Raw genomic sequence first — 19,695 nt, forward strand, 5'->3', positions numbered from 1 at the left:
TTGTGCCAAGTTTTCAATGTAAATAAAACATTAATAAAAGTTGTAAGACACCACAGACCATGTGTTCTCATAGTGATTTTACGGTGCTATATGTTGTGGAAAACCACGATTATGCACAGATGGCTTATTGCTCTAGAATATGACAAGACACATAAAACAACACATACACAAAACCCATGACCTTAGTTTAGCCAGAGTACAGCATGATTTCAAAGTTTGTCTGAAACAATTCCAGTTATTATCATCAAATATACTTTATTTAATCTGTCCAATCACTTGTGACCTTCTGTTAATATGACCTTTGATTACATCTTTTAGTTCAATGCAAAGCGATCAAGAACTAAAATGCAACAACGTATATTTTTCCCCCTTTTTCTGGATCATGGGAACTGAGCTACAAATGTAAATGCACCCTAAGAGAGACCAGTGGGAGAATCTGAAATATGCAACATCTAAGCACTGTTGAGTCATTGAGAAGAAGGTTCTAGAAGACAGAACAAGACACAAACTAAATGGGTGGCCAGTCAAAAGCACTGCATGTAAGTGTATTATTCACACTGACCTACCCTGTGGCTTACGTAATCAAAAGGATGACAAGGAGTGTACAAAGCACTTTGGGCCTGATTATATGTACAGTGAAAGCAGTGATCACACTAATATATAAAAGTCTTTGAATATGAGCCAGATGCACCTATCGTGGTTGGTATAGCGTCATGGGTAACATCTCTGCCTTCCATGCTGTAAGCTGGGGTTCAATCCCTGCCTGGGCAAACACCCTACACTTTACCAATAAGAGTCCTTGGGCAAGACTCCTAACACTACCTTCGCCTACCTGTGTAAAAATGATCAAATTGCAGGTCGCTCTGGATGAGAGCGTCTGCCAAATGCTGTAAAATGTAAATGTAAAACCTATCTTCCTTATTGGTTGTCATGAGGAGATGAAACCAAGTTGGGTACTTTAGGTATTTCCCACATTCAGGTTCTGCTTTTTTCTCCCTTTTTTGTCTATCTCCTTCTCTCTCCTATTTCTCCTATTGTCCCTACAGGCCCTGAGACATGATCATGCAGTATGACTCAACCAAATTTCATGTCTACACAAGTCTGCAGTGAAATACTTTCCAATCTTTGGCTTAAAGGAACACGCCAGCGTTCCCAACCTAATCTCTTTCTGCCACGTTGGTATCATACGGTCGATTACCACGGAAAATAATTTTTGACATGTTTCCCTGTGTTTAGTGAAAGAAGCCCATTGACCCATACACTCATAACAGAAGTCAGTAGGCAGTTGCTTCATTACCATGGTTACTCAAAGGAGGAAGCACATAAAAAAGCAGCTTCAAACTCCAGGAAAAAAGAACAGAAAACTCAAAATTATCACCTTAAAATACACCTATAATACATACACATATCTACACTTCCAAAATCTATTATACTGTACTGCAAAAGTCACCCTTCATTTATTTAATGTCCAGTCAAAACTGATTAAATAGAAGTTATTATTTTTTCAGTGGATAATTTTCAGATCAGATGTAAGATAAGCTACTTGCATAAGGAGAAGGAAAGTTAAAAGAAAAAACAATAAAAAAAAATCTCCAAAACTAGAGTTAAAAAAATTGATTGAAAGATATAGAGAAACTCTGTATGACCTGGCTGACCACCAAAACTGTCACCATCAGATAAACAGTCCTCAAAGCTTTCATGTTTGAGAGAGAGGAGATATTAAAGCTACACCTTTGGTTCAGATCTGAAAATCCACAACTTTCCATCCTTCCACTGTGAGAAGACAACTCAGCACTATGAGTCTGAAAGGATGTGTAGCTGACATGAAGCTGTTACTGGGAAAATAAAATAGACAAAAAGAGCATTTGCAAATCAAACAAATAAGTTGCTGGTATTCTCAGAACAATGAACTGACCTTCCAGACCTCAACATCATTGACTGTGTTTTGGACTACTTGGATTATGAGGAGCAGAAAAGACAACCAACTTCTAAGACTGAACTTAGAAGGTCTGGAAAAATATCCCTACAGACTTCTTTGAAGAACTCAAAGCAAGTTTCCTGAAAAGAGAGGAAGCTGTAATAAAGGCAAAAGGCAAAAAAAAAAACAATATTATATTTAGTTGAGGCTTCTGTGCAATTTTCAGTTCAGTGTAAGTTTTCTGCTTTTTGTCCTGATGGTGAAAAATGACTAACTTAATACTTGATGGCAGTTTTTACTAGAAATTAAATAAACAGAGGATGATCTCTTTTGCACAGTACTGTTTGTGAGTTTCAAGGCAACGGTTCAGATGCAGCAGATAGAGATCAGGTTGAAAAACCCTGTAAATCTCTTTATCAGACAGAAGAATCCAGAGTAAAGGGCAAATACAGGCCACGTTTTTCTATGATCTTTTCTGCCCAAATATGATAACCTCTCCCATGTGTTTCCTATTTTTATTACAACTCCTTATTACTTCTTCGAATGATTTGATTGTTTTTGAGTCGCAGGTTCTGTATATAAAAGGCTTAAGACAATAACCAGGCTTGGTGGTACAGGAAGGACCTGGGCGATGGTCCGGTTGTTGGTAAAAAGCCTGGAGCTCCAAAGCTGCTTCCGTTTTTATCTGCTTCCTGCTTTGAGTGCCAGCACACCGGCCAGGTTGCTTTCAGCAAGCCCCGTCTTATCCCTGTTCAAACAGAGCACCTTCCTCAAATGCACTCGAATGAGCCATGCTGCATTTCTCACACTGGCAGGGGAATTACCTGAGTGTGTGAGCTGAGCAGGGTGCGAGCCTCACTCACACTCCACACACCCGCATGCACACTATCAGAGAGACAACATTCTGGCCAGCTGCGATAACACCTACTCTACACTTCCCACAATACAACAGGAACAGCCACACCAGCCCCATGTCATGGGGTAGCTGTATTTCTACCAGCTTTTCTAGCTTCACTCCCCTAGAGAGCTGTTAAAGGCTGTTATACGGACACGCTATCTATATAAATCACAGACAGGCACAAGCAGGAAAGTCCTGCACAATGAGTTGGTCGTTTATCACCCCAAACCTGTGATCAGCGCTGAAGCCTGTTGCTATGGACACCTAAATTTCACCTGGTAAGAGAGGCATGAGCTCTATCAGACACAGCAGAGACATAAGGGACTTTAACACCATTTTATCCTGAATGATTCATCTTTAAAACCTTGACTGTATGAAAGCACTCTAATGGATGCCTTCTTGGATGCTGACTTTCTGCCTGCATTACATGTAAAACAAGCAAATTATATTGGCAGTCTATGTACAGTATCAATTATGGCTGCATAATGTAGAGGTCATTTATCATTACTGCAATACTGGCCAGGTCAATACTGAGCTCCAAATGAGGGTCTCTGCATGTTAGATGAATCAATGTATTCATGTAATCCAACAAAGGGAAATGACTTACGTCAAAATTCAGGACAGTTTTTAACCATGTAAGATTATTGATTCACTAATGCAATATGCAATATTAGCAATATGACCACAATACTAGTATTTTGTCCATATTGTGCAGTCCTGGTATTAATTAAAAAATCATAAAAAATAAAACAAGTTTACACTAAAAAGAGGTAATCACAGGCAAAATAAATTAAGGAATGTGTCACTTCCTTCAGAGCCTTAATAGCTAGCATTATATGAATGATACAAATGACTAAAACATGATAACATCTATAAAACTTTGTTAACTATCCACCACTTTGTGTTTAGATGTTTCAACCCATGGTGGCATTCAACTAATAATTAAATGAATAGTAAAATAATTCCATTGAATTCAACCATAATGTTGTAAATATATGCAGTTCAACTCTGTGCTAAGACCAGTATTCAAAGTGCAATGGTAATGGACATGTGTCCGAATGCTAAAAACAGATTGTCGAGACTGCAGAAAATATGCAGATATAGGAATCTGACAGTGCATTAGTTTCTGGGTTGAAAAGAAGACGTAGATGTTTTATCGCAGACGTCTGCAAGACCGACAGAGGCGTTCATTATCAGAGACGTCTGCAACAGAGTGATGTTTCAGGAAAAATACAGGGTGTTGCATAATCCTGAACATGTGGAGGCAGACAAACCGAGAAGCATTTCATCTCTGTAGGTGACCCTCATGAATATTCTGTTGGTAGAGCATTATGCATTCAGTGGTTATATATGAGACGTAGGCCAACATTTGCGTAATTGATTGTTTAAAAAAAAAAAGCTGTAGTTCGGAATGGCCAAAAATGAACCCAATGTCTTGTAGCAATACACAAAGAGTACAAACCCAACTTCAAAAAAGTTGTGACACTAGGTGAATGCTTACAAAAACAGAAAGTAGTGATTAGTAAACTCTGTTTGATGTGTACTAAATTGAAAATGGTACAAAACCACAATATTTGATGTTTTACTTTAGAAACTTCATTGTTTTTTGTTGTTATATGTACGCTCATTCCATATTTGATGGCTACAACACATGGAATTTTTCAGCTGTGCAACTGTTCAGGGCTTTGTTGTCAGATTTTGAGTTTAATAAGGCACACATTTTAATGGGAGACAATGCAGGTGGACCAGTCTAGCACCAGCACTCTGACTATGCAGTCTTGCTGTTGTAACATGTCCAAAATGTTTGACAATTGTCATGCTGAAATAAGCATATATGTCCCAGAAAAAGACAGCGTCTAGAAGGAGGCCTGGAGAACACAACATCCATTATTTCCATAAACAATCTAAAAGGCTGACTCGTCACACCACAATATGTTTTCACTGTGCATCAGTCCACTTCAGGTGAGCTTCAGCCCAGAGAAGTCGGTTTTTAGACGTTGACATATGACTTCCACTGTGTGTAATACAGTCCTAATTTGCATCTGTGGATGCAGTGATGAAGTCTTTGTTGACGACGTTTTTTTAAAGTATTCCAATTGGGTTTAAGGGTAAAGTCTGTCTAAATTTCATCCTAGCAGAACTATTACTTTAACAGTGTCTCAATACAGAGCTGCATATAGTGTGCAAAGCAGTTGGAGATGTCTTCTGCCTTGTGATGCATAGATAATTTTCAGTCAGTCTTGACATTTTGTTTTTCTTAAGAAGTGCAGTCAGATCCATTTTTGAATTTCAACCATCTTGCTAATGTGACTCATTGTTAAGTCCTTCTTTGCCTTAGACATATGTGTGCTAAATTATACTTTAAGCCCATGTAACAAAAGTGTTGTACATGCTCTATATAATTCAAAGAGAGGTAAAGGCGCTCTCATTTCTTTCAGTTGTTTTGTTGTTTTTGAAATGCAATTAGGGCAAGGTATGTGTGTGGAAATTGTTTATGTGTGTGTGGGTGTGATCTAGAACAGCAGGGTGTTTTCCTGGAATTCATAAGCATAACACAAAGTCCAACGACTGTTCTTTCTTTATAAACATGTGGGTAGTTAAAACACAACCTCATGGCTGTTGCCAGTATAGAGGCAGAGATGTAAATATGGCGTGAGTGTTTGCGTTTTCTTACCTCGTTCTCTTTGCTCTCGTACTTCAGTGCATTCTTCCCTTGGCTCTTCCTTCGCAGCTTTTTCAGGTCAGCCTGAGATCTCTCCAGCGAGTCTTGTTTTATCTTGTGTTCTGTCTGATACCTCTTAAATGTGGCCTATGGACAAACATGAAACTCGGTCACTGTCTCAAACTCATACAATCAGAGTGTAAAGCATGTAGAGACCTGTATGTTGGAGACTATAAGGACCAACGTCTCTAATTAAAGCTGTAGTTCGGCGAAAAAAATAATTTACACATTTTGTCTCCTTACCCCAAATGTACTTGATCAGCCACAACATGTTTAGTAAAATTTGCTTCTTTAGTTTTTCACTGGAGATATGAGGCTAAAGTAGCTAGAAAGTAATGGAAACGTATAAACCTGCAATTAGCATTTTGCAAAATGCATACCATCACATACTAGCCTCAAGTTGTTAAGTAATCTTGAATGGACTAGCTAATGTATTTTCTATAAAAATGGACAAAAGAGCTCAATATGGCTGCTGCTACTGTTTAGCTAAGCAAGGTACTTTATGCCAATTAGGTCACATAGGAAATTGTTTTCGAAATTACTTTATAATTTAACATGATTAAAGGGAAGTGTTATGATTTAGGCATGATTCTGAATCTACTTGGTGAGGTAGGAACTAAGAGCTAGCTTCCACTACTTGTTAGCTACATTAGCCTCCAGCAAAACTGGAGAAGCAAACTATCAAGTAACATGTCTTGGTTGATCAACTGCATTAGGGGTAAGAGAAACTACGTAAATTAGGGTTGTTGCTGAAAGATTACTTTATTGTTGACCCACTGGGTGTTGTATATCAAGATGTAGCATGAATCAGAGACAGGGTCTCTGTATCAGAGGGTACGATTGTCAATGCCTATATCTGGAGAAAGCAACATTTTTGGGCCTCTTCCCTATTAAATGCAGAGCTCACCGTCATGTATTTTACATCCATGTCCGTCTTCCTCTCAAGCTCAGCAATGATCTCGCGATGGAAGCGTCTAAACTGCAGAGAGAGAGAGTGTGATCAGATGATAGAAGAGGGTACAAATGTGTGCCATGTAAAGAATTATATACAGAGAGGGGGAGTTATGTCGGTGGTGAGCCTACATTAGCATCGCGCACGCACAAATACAAACATATGCACACAAATGCACACAGAGAAAAGTGAAAATAGGTCATTGAGTAGAGCGCCGCTGGCCTTGGCTGCTGTTGTATAAGACCAAGCGCTTGCTGATTAGGGTCTTTATGAAGGAGATGAGTCACAGACACAGACTAGGGATGCCCAAAGACCCTCAAGCCCACCCCAACCCATTTCCACCTCCACACTCCAACCCTCACCAAACCAGTCACACACACATGCTCCTAACCCAACCCACTCTGCCAAAGTGTGGAGCGAGGGCGACTGATTATATCACTGCAGACCTCGCTATGGCGACAAGTGGTAACCACCCACCCCCCAGTCTACTTTTTCATAATTGCTGTTTTTTCCTTTTCCCCTGTGAGAATATGAGAATTCCCACACTCTCTCGCCTCTGCCAAGTCCTCAAAACTCCTCCACACCGAACCATTCTGCTAGAATTCTCTTTTTCATTGCACTTACTTATCCATTCATTCAAAAAGATGGTTCATTCACAAACAAAAAGATGCTGCACTGCCAAATTGTTTCCTTCTTTGACAATTTTGTAAGTCTTTCAATCAAGACTGGGCTCTTTTGAGCAGACATTTCATGTTATCAGATTGCTATTTTTAGCCTTTGGTTACTATGTGGAGGAAAGAAACAGTAACCTGTAGATGAAGAAACCAAGCCTTCAGAAGCCATTAAAACAGGGAGTGGATGATAAACTGTGTGTGTGTGTAGTATCAGAATAGTAGCAAATAGGGAGGTACACTATAAAAAACAGCGTACCTGAATCAGTGGGCGATATGGCAAAAATATATCATGATACTACAACACACAATACATATTCAAGCACAATATTTCAGTTTTCTGGGGTTTGATAAGTTGGAATAAGCACAACAAACCAGTGCCAAATCCAGTGCCAAATTAAAAAAAACGAGATGTATGATGATATTGCACTCACTTTAGTGTTGGCAGATATTTGCTTTAAAAAAGTATATATCAGCTTTGGACAGATGTTTAAATTTGATCAATATTTCGAAATGATATTTGATAGTGCTCAAATGTCTGAATTTTATTTGTTTTGCAGCGTTTGTAACGCTATTTTTTTTACATTTCTCTGTAAGGCTAATCCACACAGAAGTAGTGCCTATGCCTACATTTTATAAATGTGCACATATTGCCATCAGCATCGGCAGGTATGTACATAAAAAACATCGGATATTGGAATTGGCCCACAATGACCCATATGCGTGTACCCCTACAAAAATATCACAATACCAAAAATATGAGTACGGCGATTTTTATTCACTGTCTCACATACTGTGCTGCCATAAATCCAATTAAACAGGACTACTTGTGCTCTCTTTTTAATGAAATATATGGTCAGTGTTCTAATAATGATATCCATGATATGCATAGAGATGCACATTGTGCCATATTGTGCATAAACGATCAAAATACAATAAAACATTCACTTATAACAATAAAATTAAAAGTCAGGTCAACTGGCAATTTTAAGTCATCCTCCTACATCAAAAGTCCTCCTAACTTACATTTTCAGTACTGTATCTAAGTTAGGTCTACAACATATAGTTTAAGTTGACTTTATGCAAATAAACAGGTAAATGTGGTTGCTTCCTTATATCGCTGTTGACAAAACCTTGTATCTTTTGCTTGGAAATAAGTCTGGCTCCACTGACTTACATTAAAAGTAAAGTAGGTTTTTTCTTTCTCCTGTAAAGTTATCATTTTGGGGATACAAGGTTTTCTTCCAATGACAGCAATATTTTTAATTATTTGCTGTTTTTTACTCAGTTTTTCCCCCAATTTGGCCATTGCCAGTTGCCACCTACATGCTATGGTTCCCCCTCATCAAACAGTGTCCCCAGCTTGGGGACGGTAAGGGCTTCCATATCTCAGACTAATTACCACACTGTAAACTTAAATTAGTTGACTTCACTTTAAACAGGCAAACATACTGCCTCAAAAAAACATTACGTAGAGTTACTTAACAGGTTCAAGCTTAAATAACTTTATATATGAGTTATAGATACATCTAAATCCAGTGATCCACACTTATGCAGCGAGTAAGATCAAATTAAACAGCCCAATCATTATAAATGGTTTCCATTGGGCTGGCTCTATTTTTTCAAGTTCTGTTTACTCTTGAATCAGTTAGGTTAACTCATCAAATATTCTTCCTTGTGTAATGTATTGGCAACAACTAAAACAACACAACAAATGGCTTAGATAAAACTGAAAACACCCATTTCTGATAACTCTAATAGCTTAATGCATATTTGCTCTTTTGTTGGCATTCATGGTAAAATGCTGAACTGGTAAACCTCAACACAAAACACCATCATGGTGAGAACAACAAACAGATGTAAAATGCATTCAAATTTCACCTGTTAGTGTGAGAATAACCTATGACACAAAAATAATATTTTGACAAGAGAATTATATGTATAAATTATACAAATAAGAGTTAACTCACAGAAATCAACAAAACTGCTAAGTATGCTGGGAAGCATTTTGAGGAAAAGGCTCTTCAGTCTGTAGGACTTATCCAAATAAACTGATCTTAATTATATTTATCTAAATAACTAAGGATTATATAAGAAATAGTGTTATTAGATGTGTATTAGTAATTCTAACAAATAAATAAAGTAAACCCAAAAAATAAGTTAGTACAATTATTATGTTTTACAGTGCATGGAGGGCCACTGTGCCACCATGATTCACACTCATGATCTCTTGTCTTTTGATCAGCAAGCAGTTAGATAGTCGAGCTGCTCTGACGTTACAGCAAGTCAAACCACTCGGAACTCTTTCACCTTTATATTCTTCCTTGAACATAGAAATTTAACTCTGTGGCTCCCGAGTGGCACAACTGTCTAACTGCCTAATTATCATGAGATCATGAGTTTGAATCTTGGTGACACGTCAGCTCTCAGACGTCTGTGAGTTTTTTAAAAAAAAAAGCTTAAAGAGGACTTACTGACTTTTTTTTTTAATTTTTTTTTTTTACAAATCGTGCCATATTTGAATTTTTGTTTTCATGTGAAGAGGTATATCGTTGAACACAACATATTCTGTTAGGAAACCATGGCACTTTTCCTGAGGGATGCAGGTCAGTTCCAGCATACAGCGTACAGTCTGACTACATAACATTTGCAGCTCAGCTTCAAGATACGTTACTTTTTTACCCAAGAAGCCGAAGCTATCTGGTATGCTACCCTTTGAAACTCATTTAAAACACTAAAGACTGGCCCAAACTGTGCCATTATCATTTCAATTTTGTGGATTAAATAGAAAACAGTGATGGCTTCTAATTTAATAAACACTAACTGATTCTTAGGCTAACCCTTAGATATCTGGAGTTATTATCATGGATTCTGTATTAACAGGTTAGAGCCTGACACTTTTTCTCATGTATGTCAACATAAACTGAAATGACAAATGACAAAAACATAACACAATAACTTTTCATCAAACTCAAATTCAAGTCATAAGAAACTCTTATTTTCTTCCAATTACAAACGCAAATGTGATATTAAGTGAAAGTTTAGAATCCAAACTTTGTACAGATTTTGTACAAGTTTCTTTGAACATTTCAATGAGCTTCAACTGCAAAAAACAAAACAAAAAAAAATGAAAGATGCTTTTGTTGACAATATCTAGTTAAACACTGTCAATTATATCAAAGCTTTAAATCTTACAATATACCTTTAACAAGTACAAGCCTTTGTGTTGTTTGTGGTTTTACATTTGCAGGTCTATCAATTAGCCTGCAGCACTGGGGACAGATGAGCAAGCAGAATTCATCTGGGTTGTATTAACACAAAGCACAGTGTCATCATCAAAGCTGGCCTCAGGTGCAAGACAGGACATGCTGAAACCTGTTTTGCTAAACGATGCTATCTGAGCTGGTGCGCAACTATTCCCCAACCTGATGTTGTTTGGTCTTTATATATCTGTCTGAATGAATGCAGAGATGAATGAAAATAATATTAAATACATGTGGACAATGTCATTGAGGAAATACAATGCACTTATGAATATTGATGTGAAACATTTTTAGGACGACAATGTATAAAAACCAGGAGAAATACAGGACTAAGTTCACAATCTAAAGTGTTTTTACGTTTTATGTTGCATGTTGTTTAAAACTGAAAGGGTAAAAGCAAGTATGTATTTATTCATTTATTTATTGTTACTGAGGTTACAGTTGGGTTTATGGTTTATGGGTTAGATTTATGGTGAGTCTTAGAAATATATTATTACTAGCGGTATCAAAGTTAATACATTAATAACAGGTTAATGTGAAACATTATAAATGCCACTAATTTCTTTAATACTGGTAACACATTTTCCTAGTTCGACCCTTCAAACCATCTGCAGTTTCACCCTGGAGTTCAGCTGATTGCTGTATGTTGTTACGATAGAATCTGCATTACTGTGGTAACAGTTTCATGACAGTAAAAAATTTATTTACCACTGCATTATAAAACAAAAATCATTTCACTTTATAAAGTAAGTAAACTGGCTGTTTTAAAATGTCAAGTTCATTAAATAGTAAGTTAACAGAACAATAATCATATGTGTTACATTATGCTAACTTATTACTAAAAGTACAATAAAATAAAATGACACGGCAGCCAGATTACTTAATTTTTAAGTAAAAACTCAACTTATTTTCCGTGTGGTTATCCGAATAAGAGGATATTGTACAGGCCTAGTTGATAATGGCTTTTTTGATGAAACCAAAGTTATTTTCAGCTACTGCAATGCTGTGAATTTGTTTATTACCAATGTACACTAAGTCTGAAATATTTAGCAGACACTGGACAGTGCTTTGGGGGGGGGCTATGGATAAATCAATGAGCAGCAAACTCACAAAAGCAACAGCAAAGTAGAAAACAAGATATAACACAGCAGTATGAGAGAGTGGCCTACAATCAAAGAGGATTTGGAACATGCAGCCACTGTTGCTCTCACTAGACATTGGTGATTAAAATTGGAAACTGTTCACTCAATCTGTTCTCTAACTGTTCAATCACATGACTTTCATGTTTAGGTTTGTGTGAACTTTGCTACTTTATTGCATTACTGAAAGTAACAAATACTGATGAAGCTTATTTTGCTTATACAACAAAATGCACTGCTTTTTAAATGGAAAAACTCTTTTTTCAAGGTCATATTTGAGCAAATAAGACAAATGTGATTAATCATGATTAATCATACAAAACAACATGACTAATCATGATTTATTGATTTAATCACTTGACAGCCATGCTTTATGTTTTTTCTAATATGTCAAAAAGAGCACAAACAGTAATTATGTATTAAAATGTGCAGAAGTGTGTTCTATGTAAAGGATGTGTTTTCACTTAGAAAATCAACAAAACATGTAATTTAACTAGGGGCACCCAAACTTCTTCATATGACTGTATGTACGACTGTGAAAGTGTATTAAAATGAGTGTTAAACTGTGGGAACTATGTGGCAGAATCTAATGAGGCCAGCATGGCTTCCTTATTTTGTCAATAACTGTGCTGGTGTAATATATGTTATTAATGTGGAAATACATATTTAAATCAAGCAGTGCAATGGGCTCACGTCTGATAGAGCCAAGAGATAAACACCATGAAGCATCCTGAGACAAGCTCAAAATTAAGACATTCAACAAATATTCATACGTATGTGAGGTTTATTAGAAAACACTTACGTTCTCTTCCAGCTCTAGATGAACTTTCCTGTGGACTTCAGAGATTTCCATTAGCACCACACCTGGAGAAGGAAATCATACTGATCAACCTTACATTCACACACAAACACAAGGCTAAACCACTTCCAAGTACATTTATCTACAATAGTCAACACACAATCAAGCACATAATGAACCACCATCCTCCCCTGACAATTAAACCCCAAAGGCCTTGTTTTCCAGCACCGCGCTCCCTTAGAGCAGGCTACTGTAATTAAAATGTGCTCTAGCAGCATGTAGCCCATATTCCTACTAGCATGCTCTTTCTCAGTGCAATCAAATAGGGATTAAAATGCAATCACGCAAGCCTACAGTAAAAAAAAAAAAACAACAAAAAAATAACACTGTATATATAAAAGGATCCGCCCACCACACACTTAGTCAACAGTTATTTGTGAGCTGCCGATCAGCATGCATAATAGATGCATTTCAAGGTTGGGCAGAAACACAAGAGTTCGTGCCTGCTGCTAACACTCCTAGCCAACTCTCTCAGAAATCTGGAGACAAAGTTTATCAACCCCCAGGGGCTCTGTGCCCATACAGAGCAGCGAGGGAGGAGAAAAGGCGAGTTTTCCATGGAAACAACAGATAATAAAGCTCTCTCTAGCTCACTCTCGCTTTCTGTCTCTTAGCACTGCTACTTTAGCTCTTCATCTATCTACATGACTCCTCAAGACTCTGCAGGTTATAGCCTCTCTCTCTCTCTCTCTCTCTCTACTGCTGGTTTAGGTCTCTCATCTACATGACCTCAACACTCCACAGGTCATGGTCTCTCTTTCTCTCTTTCTCTCTCTCTCTACACTGTTGGTTAAGGTCTCTCTTCTATCTACACGACTCCTTAAGACTAGACAGCTCATGGCCTCTCTCTCGCTCGCTCTCTCGCTCTCTCTCTCTCTCTCTCTCTCTCTCTCTCTCTCTACTGCTGATTTAGTTATCTCATCTATCCACATGACTCCTCAAGACTCTACAGGATATCCTCTCTCTCTCTCTCTCTCTCTCTCTCTCTCTCTCTCTCTCTTTGTACTGCTGGTTTAGCTCTATCATCTATCTACATGACTCCTCAAGACTCCACAGGTGATCGCTTCTCTCTCTCTCTCTCTCTCTCTCTCTCTCTAAACAGGAAAACTCTCCATGTTGTCAAGTCACAATGAAAAGGAATTTTTGCGAAGTCATTCAGAGCAGTCTGATATGAAATGCTCCATTCTAGAGAAACTTGCCGAATTGCTCATACTGAAAAAAAAAGCAAAAGTAAATGCAAAAATGCACCCAAGAAACTATATTTTTATCATATATCATGTCATATATTATCAACATTGCATTTAAAACACAAGTTACAAGTGTAGACAAGTGTAGGTTCCCTGGTCATTCTGGATAGTAAATAAAATGGCTACATCAATAACTGTTTAAGTCGGTAATTAATTTTTAAAAACTTTGATTAAAAATGACATGTCAGTCCTCATAGTGATAATACACACTTTTAATTCTCCTACTCCTCTCTTAAGGCAAAAACAGAGCCTGATTACATCCGTTCATATGGGTTTTTTGCCTTACAGTATTTTATACTTTCAAAAGCTAAGCATAGTTCCATTAAGTCTATCAGTTATATTCGGCCTTTTAAAAAAACTGTTAACCAGTTAATCATCAAAATATTTACTACATCACTCGATTTTCAATATAATTAATTAAGTAATAGCTCTAGCCACATTACATTAACTAGTGCTAAACTGGCTACTATATCAAAACTTATAGGACCATTTAATAGAACCTAAGATTATTTTCTGAATGACTACATTTTTACCAAGTCTACTCCCTCCTTATTTTATCTATAACCTTATGACAATTTGTATTATTGATGATGTTGGAAAATGATGCACAGGCAGTGACGACATAGCCAAATCATCAACTTAAGTAAATCCACCTGGATAAGAGCAGGCTTACTGTGTGATGATCTGGAGAAGTGAACCTTGATACTGCTCATGTCTCAACATGAGTCACAAGACTGCCAAGGCCACCTGAGCACAATGGGTGTGTGCATTTCCCACAGCCCAGCTGTTCAACACAATAAAATGACTCCATGCTAAATGAATTCCCATTAACTTTTTGGAAATATATTTAAATATACTGAACTGTGTGTAGGAAAGTCATTAAGTCCCTAAGAGCTCATTTACCTGGTCAGTTTGCCACATAAAACATGACAAAGCAATTTTGTTTTTTGCTGTTTTTTTGCTGTTTGTTTGTCTTTTCCTGACAACAGTAGATCCAGTGGAAGCATGTTAGTTTGTTCATGTGGCTGTTGGATTAGTTGAAGTAGCATATAACCTGTGAGCTTTGGAGTCTTTCGCATGCTTAAGGAAATGAATAACCTGCAATTTGCTCTCATATCTTCTTTTTTTCAGAGTCATGCCTCTAACTCTAATACTGCTGGGTGACATATCATCTGTCTCTAACTGAGTCACTGACTAACTAAATGAGTTACTGACTGATACTTATTGTAGAAATGTGCAGGCATCACCCAAGATAAAGAGTAGGTGGTGTTTTTTAATTAAATGAAACAATTTCAACACCTACATACTAATACAGATATACAAATAAACAAAAAACATACAAATAATGAACTATCTCAGTTGGAAATACTTAACTCAACAGTATGGGTAATGTTATTTAGCAGTAACAGTATGAAGTCATCCAGCAGCAGTACATTACGACTAAGTGTACTTTAGAAGACTAAAGGTGTTTGTTTAATGCCATCATTCTAAATAATCCTTTCTGGCACTCAGACAGCTACACCCGTTTCCATGAATACGCAGGAGAAGATGCACCATTACTGGTTGAGTGCTACTGTAGTGAAGACTGTAAACAGGAATAGTATGTTGATTTGTTTGTCACTATTTTTATCACTTTTTATCACTTCGAAAAGACTTTGCCAATGTACCTTTAGCTAGCCCAGAAGTTATAATGCTAGATATATTCGCCTATATGCTATCAGTTAGAGAACAAGTGTGTTTTGTTTTATATTTCATACTCTCAAGAGAAAATGGTAAATTTGGCTGATATTACACATGATTGGGGGCAACTGTAGTGAACTGTAGACATTTGTGTAACTGTGTGTGTGTATAAGTGACTAGAAATCATTTTAGGCTCTGTTATTATGCTAATAACAGATCTGCAGAGCTCGAGGGCTAACTAAATCAGTCTTCATGGATTTATTCATGACATAGCAGTGGATACAGGAGGAAAGAATTATGAATCAAAACCATAGAGATAAACATTTTATTAGATTGCATTTTTTAATATTTATTATTATTATTGTTATTATTATTATTATTATTATTATTATTAGTAGTAGTAGTAGTTGTAGTAACAGTACCAATATGTCAGGAAAATTTATGCATTTAAAAACCAAAGGTTTCTGGCAAAAAGACTCTGTAGGCAAGTGGAGCAAAATGTTAATTTGTAACCCTGTACATAAAGCAAGGGTTTTTTTTCTGAACTATTCATGCAGTAAACAAATAGAATGCAACCGATGGCTTTCAAGCAAAACAAGCTTGCCTAGTCTTGTAGTTTTAACAACATTGAAAGATAACAAAAACGGCAATATTTGTAATTTCACTAAGTACAGTAAATAGGAAGTTTCCTTTCTGGAAATGGGTTTTGTGTTTAGTTAATGTTTGCAATATTGTAAACTGGTGTCATTTTAAAAGAAGAAAACTCAAGCAAACAAGCTGTGTCAGATTTGTAAGACATTCTTTTAGAACTGTCATTTGATCCCATCATGTTTCTGAACAATTTTGATACTGAATTTTACACTCAGTCATTACACATGTACAAAACATTCATTCATCCGCCACATGAAAATTCCATCATCGGGAGTAATCAGCTCATAAAGCATGCCATAAAAATGATGTCTAAAAATGAGGGTCATAAAAATTCCCTAGCAGGGGTATTTAAATGAGGACGAAAACAGATAATGCACCGAGATAAGCTTTTCTACATGTCCGTGTACTTAGCCAGGCTCTCAAAGAAATATGCAGCTATTCATTTAACAGAAAAGCTCTCCACTTCCCTGACAACCCAGTACTTCTAATAATCAAGTCTGAATTATAGACACTGTGGTTGAGTGTTCAAGTGGGAGGGGGCGTTTATGAGCACATTTTGATCAAAGCAGCACAGGGTGCCACCCAGTCAGAGACAGAAACTTCCACTGCTCGGAACAAAGGCTCTAAAGAGGGAGGGTTATACAATGGTCTAATGGCCACAGAGAGGCATGGCCAGAGCTTTACAGTAGATGGTTACTTTGTGATTACAATAGATCATAGATTGTCCATTGCCTCTGTATGATCACAAGCAACAACAGGCAGGTTCAGGACAATGAGGATTCCAGTACAGAACACACTGGATGTCTGATGAATCAAACCCATGCCGCTCTGTTGGGCATTTTCAGGGCTGCTACAGTTAAATGGGAATCACTATTCAGTAGGTATGTCAGGGGCTCTGGTGTCCAGCAGGACATTATGCTGTGCTGTTTCACATGCTTCTTCTACAGAGAAGGAGATAATACACTGCTCTGATGTTCAGAGCCTTTTAAAGGCTCATGGTTATGTATTCTAAACCAATTTAAGGATTCTTCTTAGAATGCTTACATTATGTGGAGGTTCTTTTTTTTCTTGTTTTACAAAAAAATGGTTCTCTACAGAATCATCCAATGGAAAGGTTAAGGGAACCTTAAGTAGTAGATATATGGCTTCACACAAAGAACCTTTTCTGCACCCTCCAAATATGCTTTTTTAAATTGATCACTCCCTAACTTTTGAAGCTAGCTTTGTTATGAGGGGGAAAAGTAAACTTTCCTAAATGGTTCCTGGCTTAAATGTACAGTACTAGCAACATTTTTTGGTATAGAACTCTAGCATTATGTGGAGGTTCTTTCATTTCTTTAAATTCCCAGGCTTATTACATACTAAGACTTATTATTCAATAATCACAGGGACTTCAGTGCAAACTGGTTGAGCTATTCTTAGGTTTTAGAAGTGTGTAATAGAACTTTGGACCTGCTGGTGGGCCCTGGCCATTTAGGGGTTAAACCTTTAAAAGGTTCTTTACACATATATCTCAAAATTAGTTCACTAAAGAACCATCCATTGAAAGGCACTTTAGAAAACCAAAAGTGTTTATTCTATGGCATCGCTCCAAATAACGCTTTATGGCACCTTTGTTTTTAAGACTGTCTCAGGTTGATACACCTGTTTCCTGAGTGCTACTGCAGTGAACATGAAGAGGCAAATAAATCTGAAATATTAAAAACTTTGGACCATAAGATAAGAAAGGAGAGGTAAATCATTTTATGACATTATTATTAGGATAATCCATTTGTCACTACTAAACGTAATAATGTTCCAGCTTTCTAGCTATGCATTACCAGATAAGAAATGAAATGGGGTGATCATCTAATGCTGGCTGGCATTAACATTAATATTAGCTGTTACTCCAACAGTAAACTACATCCTATATCTGAAGGCATCTAACATCCATGTAAATAATTATTGGTATACTATGGATAATCATATCAACAGTTCAATGCAATCAAACTTTATACTGTGCCCCAACTCCTGAACCCCCGGGGTACAAAAAGTAGAGAGGAACCATACTTAAGTGAAAGTATGAGGACTGTGTTAAAATCTTATTCAATTAAAATCGACAATACAGAGCCAAAAATGCTGATATCGTCACTTAAATAATTAAGTAGAAAATGTGTAATGAGTAAACAGTGTTTTTTTCTTGTGAACACGTAATTGAACAAGAGTATTCAATTTTAATACTACCTGAGTAAAGTACAAATCCTCCAAAATAATAATAATAATGACAATTAAGTAAAGAACCAAAGTATAATCACTTAAGTTTTTTTCCGCCCCTCATTACAAATCATGCTGAGTTTGGTCAAAGGTTTAGGGAAGTTTTCCATTTGCTTTTAACTCGACTTAATTCAGCTGAAAACGGGTGCCTGAAATGTAACCATTCGGTCACTTTAAAAACAGCTGGTCTATCAGATTGGCTCATTCCTGCTGGGTGTGTTTTGACTGCTGTCCAGCGGCCAGCGCTGCTCAGCACCGTTCAAACAACATGACAGACTAAAGGTCACCAGAACAGCCTGGTAAAAAGCTTCCTTTGTGGCATGAGGGAGGCAGAGAGGGAGGGAGCGTGTGTGTTTGTGTGGGGTTGGTGACCACCTCTCTTTTCACTACTATACAAATCAGTGTAGTAGGGTGTGGGCACCAGTGCAGGTCACATTGTGTAAAAGAGAATCAACCAGGAACTAAAACAAAAACCATTCTTTGCTGCAGGCCATTTTCTGGACTAAAAATAAAATTCTCATATAAATATTGTTGTAGACATGAGCATTTCCGGGTGTGACTATATTTGATTAAGTATTGTTCTCAATACTGACTCAACAAAACACTCAAATGCACAGGACAAAAGAGTCAGAGACATTAAATTAAATTTATGTTATGTTATATTTATGTTCTCAACTTGCCGTTTGCATGACGATATTTTACATTTTCCCACTGGTCTCTCCTAAAGAAAGCCTGATGGACATACTCCTTTAATATAGTATGTTTTGCCACATAGTATTTTTATATGTTTTGACTGAATCTTTTTAATGGCTTCACCTTTCCAGTTAAATATTCTGAAAAGCTATTCATACTTTGCTGTTATTCAGTGCTGGTCCATTTTTTAAATGATATTTTTTACTTTCTCTGGGTAAGACTTTACAATAAGATTACTCTTATAAAGCATTAATTACCAGTTTAAAATTATTTATTGATGGCTATTAATTACACCATAACACGCCATAAAAATCATTAATAAGCCATTATAATACATATTATAACAGTGAATATTACCTGAAGCTGACCAGTGGAGAAGACAAAGTAAGATAAGTAACCAGCATGATCTGAGCTTCAACAGTACAGATGAATGTGGGCCACCATTTGACACGCAACAGGTCACTGCTGCTCTCTTTACTTGTGTTGTATCTAAGTATTTATGGCCTAATCTATAACCTGTAATACAATAATTATAAACCATTCATAAAATAAGGGACGTATTGTGAAGCGGTACCAAACTCCGGTTGCTCAATTAAATATCCAATCAAATCAGTAGATTACTCAATTAATAATATCATTGACAGCATTGGTAACTGTATAATTAGATTAACCTAGTATAAAAAAGACAATAATAATTCCTTCTAAGCATTCATAAATATTAAGAATCGTAGTATATAACAAATGCAGTA

The 19,695-nt window shown here is 36.8% G+C and overlaps 1 protein-coding gene across 1 annotated transcript in view; it reads right to left on the reverse strand.

The window, feature by feature from the left end:
- The window catches only part of baiap2l1b (BAR/IMD domain containing adaptor protein 2 like 1b), a 52,218-nt gene that overhangs the window by 16,463 nt on the left and 16,060 nt on the right, over positions 1-19,695 (reverse strand). Inside the window, exons 4-6 of the mRNA XM_036590266.1 lie at positions 12,366-12,427; positions 6,446-6,517; positions 5,491-5,625 (exon numbers count right to left, since the gene is read on the reverse strand). Coding sequence (XP_036446159.1) covers positions 5,491-5,625; positions 6,446-6,517; positions 12,366-12,427 — 269 coding nt within the window. The remainder of the gene's footprint in view (positions 1-5,490; positions 5,626-6,445; positions 6,518-12,365; positions 12,428-19,695) is intronic.

This window comes from Colossoma macropomum, unplaced genomic scaffold, assembly GCF_904425465.1.
Source record: "Colossoma macropomum unplaced genomic scaffold, Colossoma_macropomum, whole genome shotgun sequence".
Taxonomy (NCBI): Eukaryota; Metazoa; Chordata; class Actinopteri; order Characiformes; family Serrasalmidae; genus Colossoma; species Colossoma macropomum.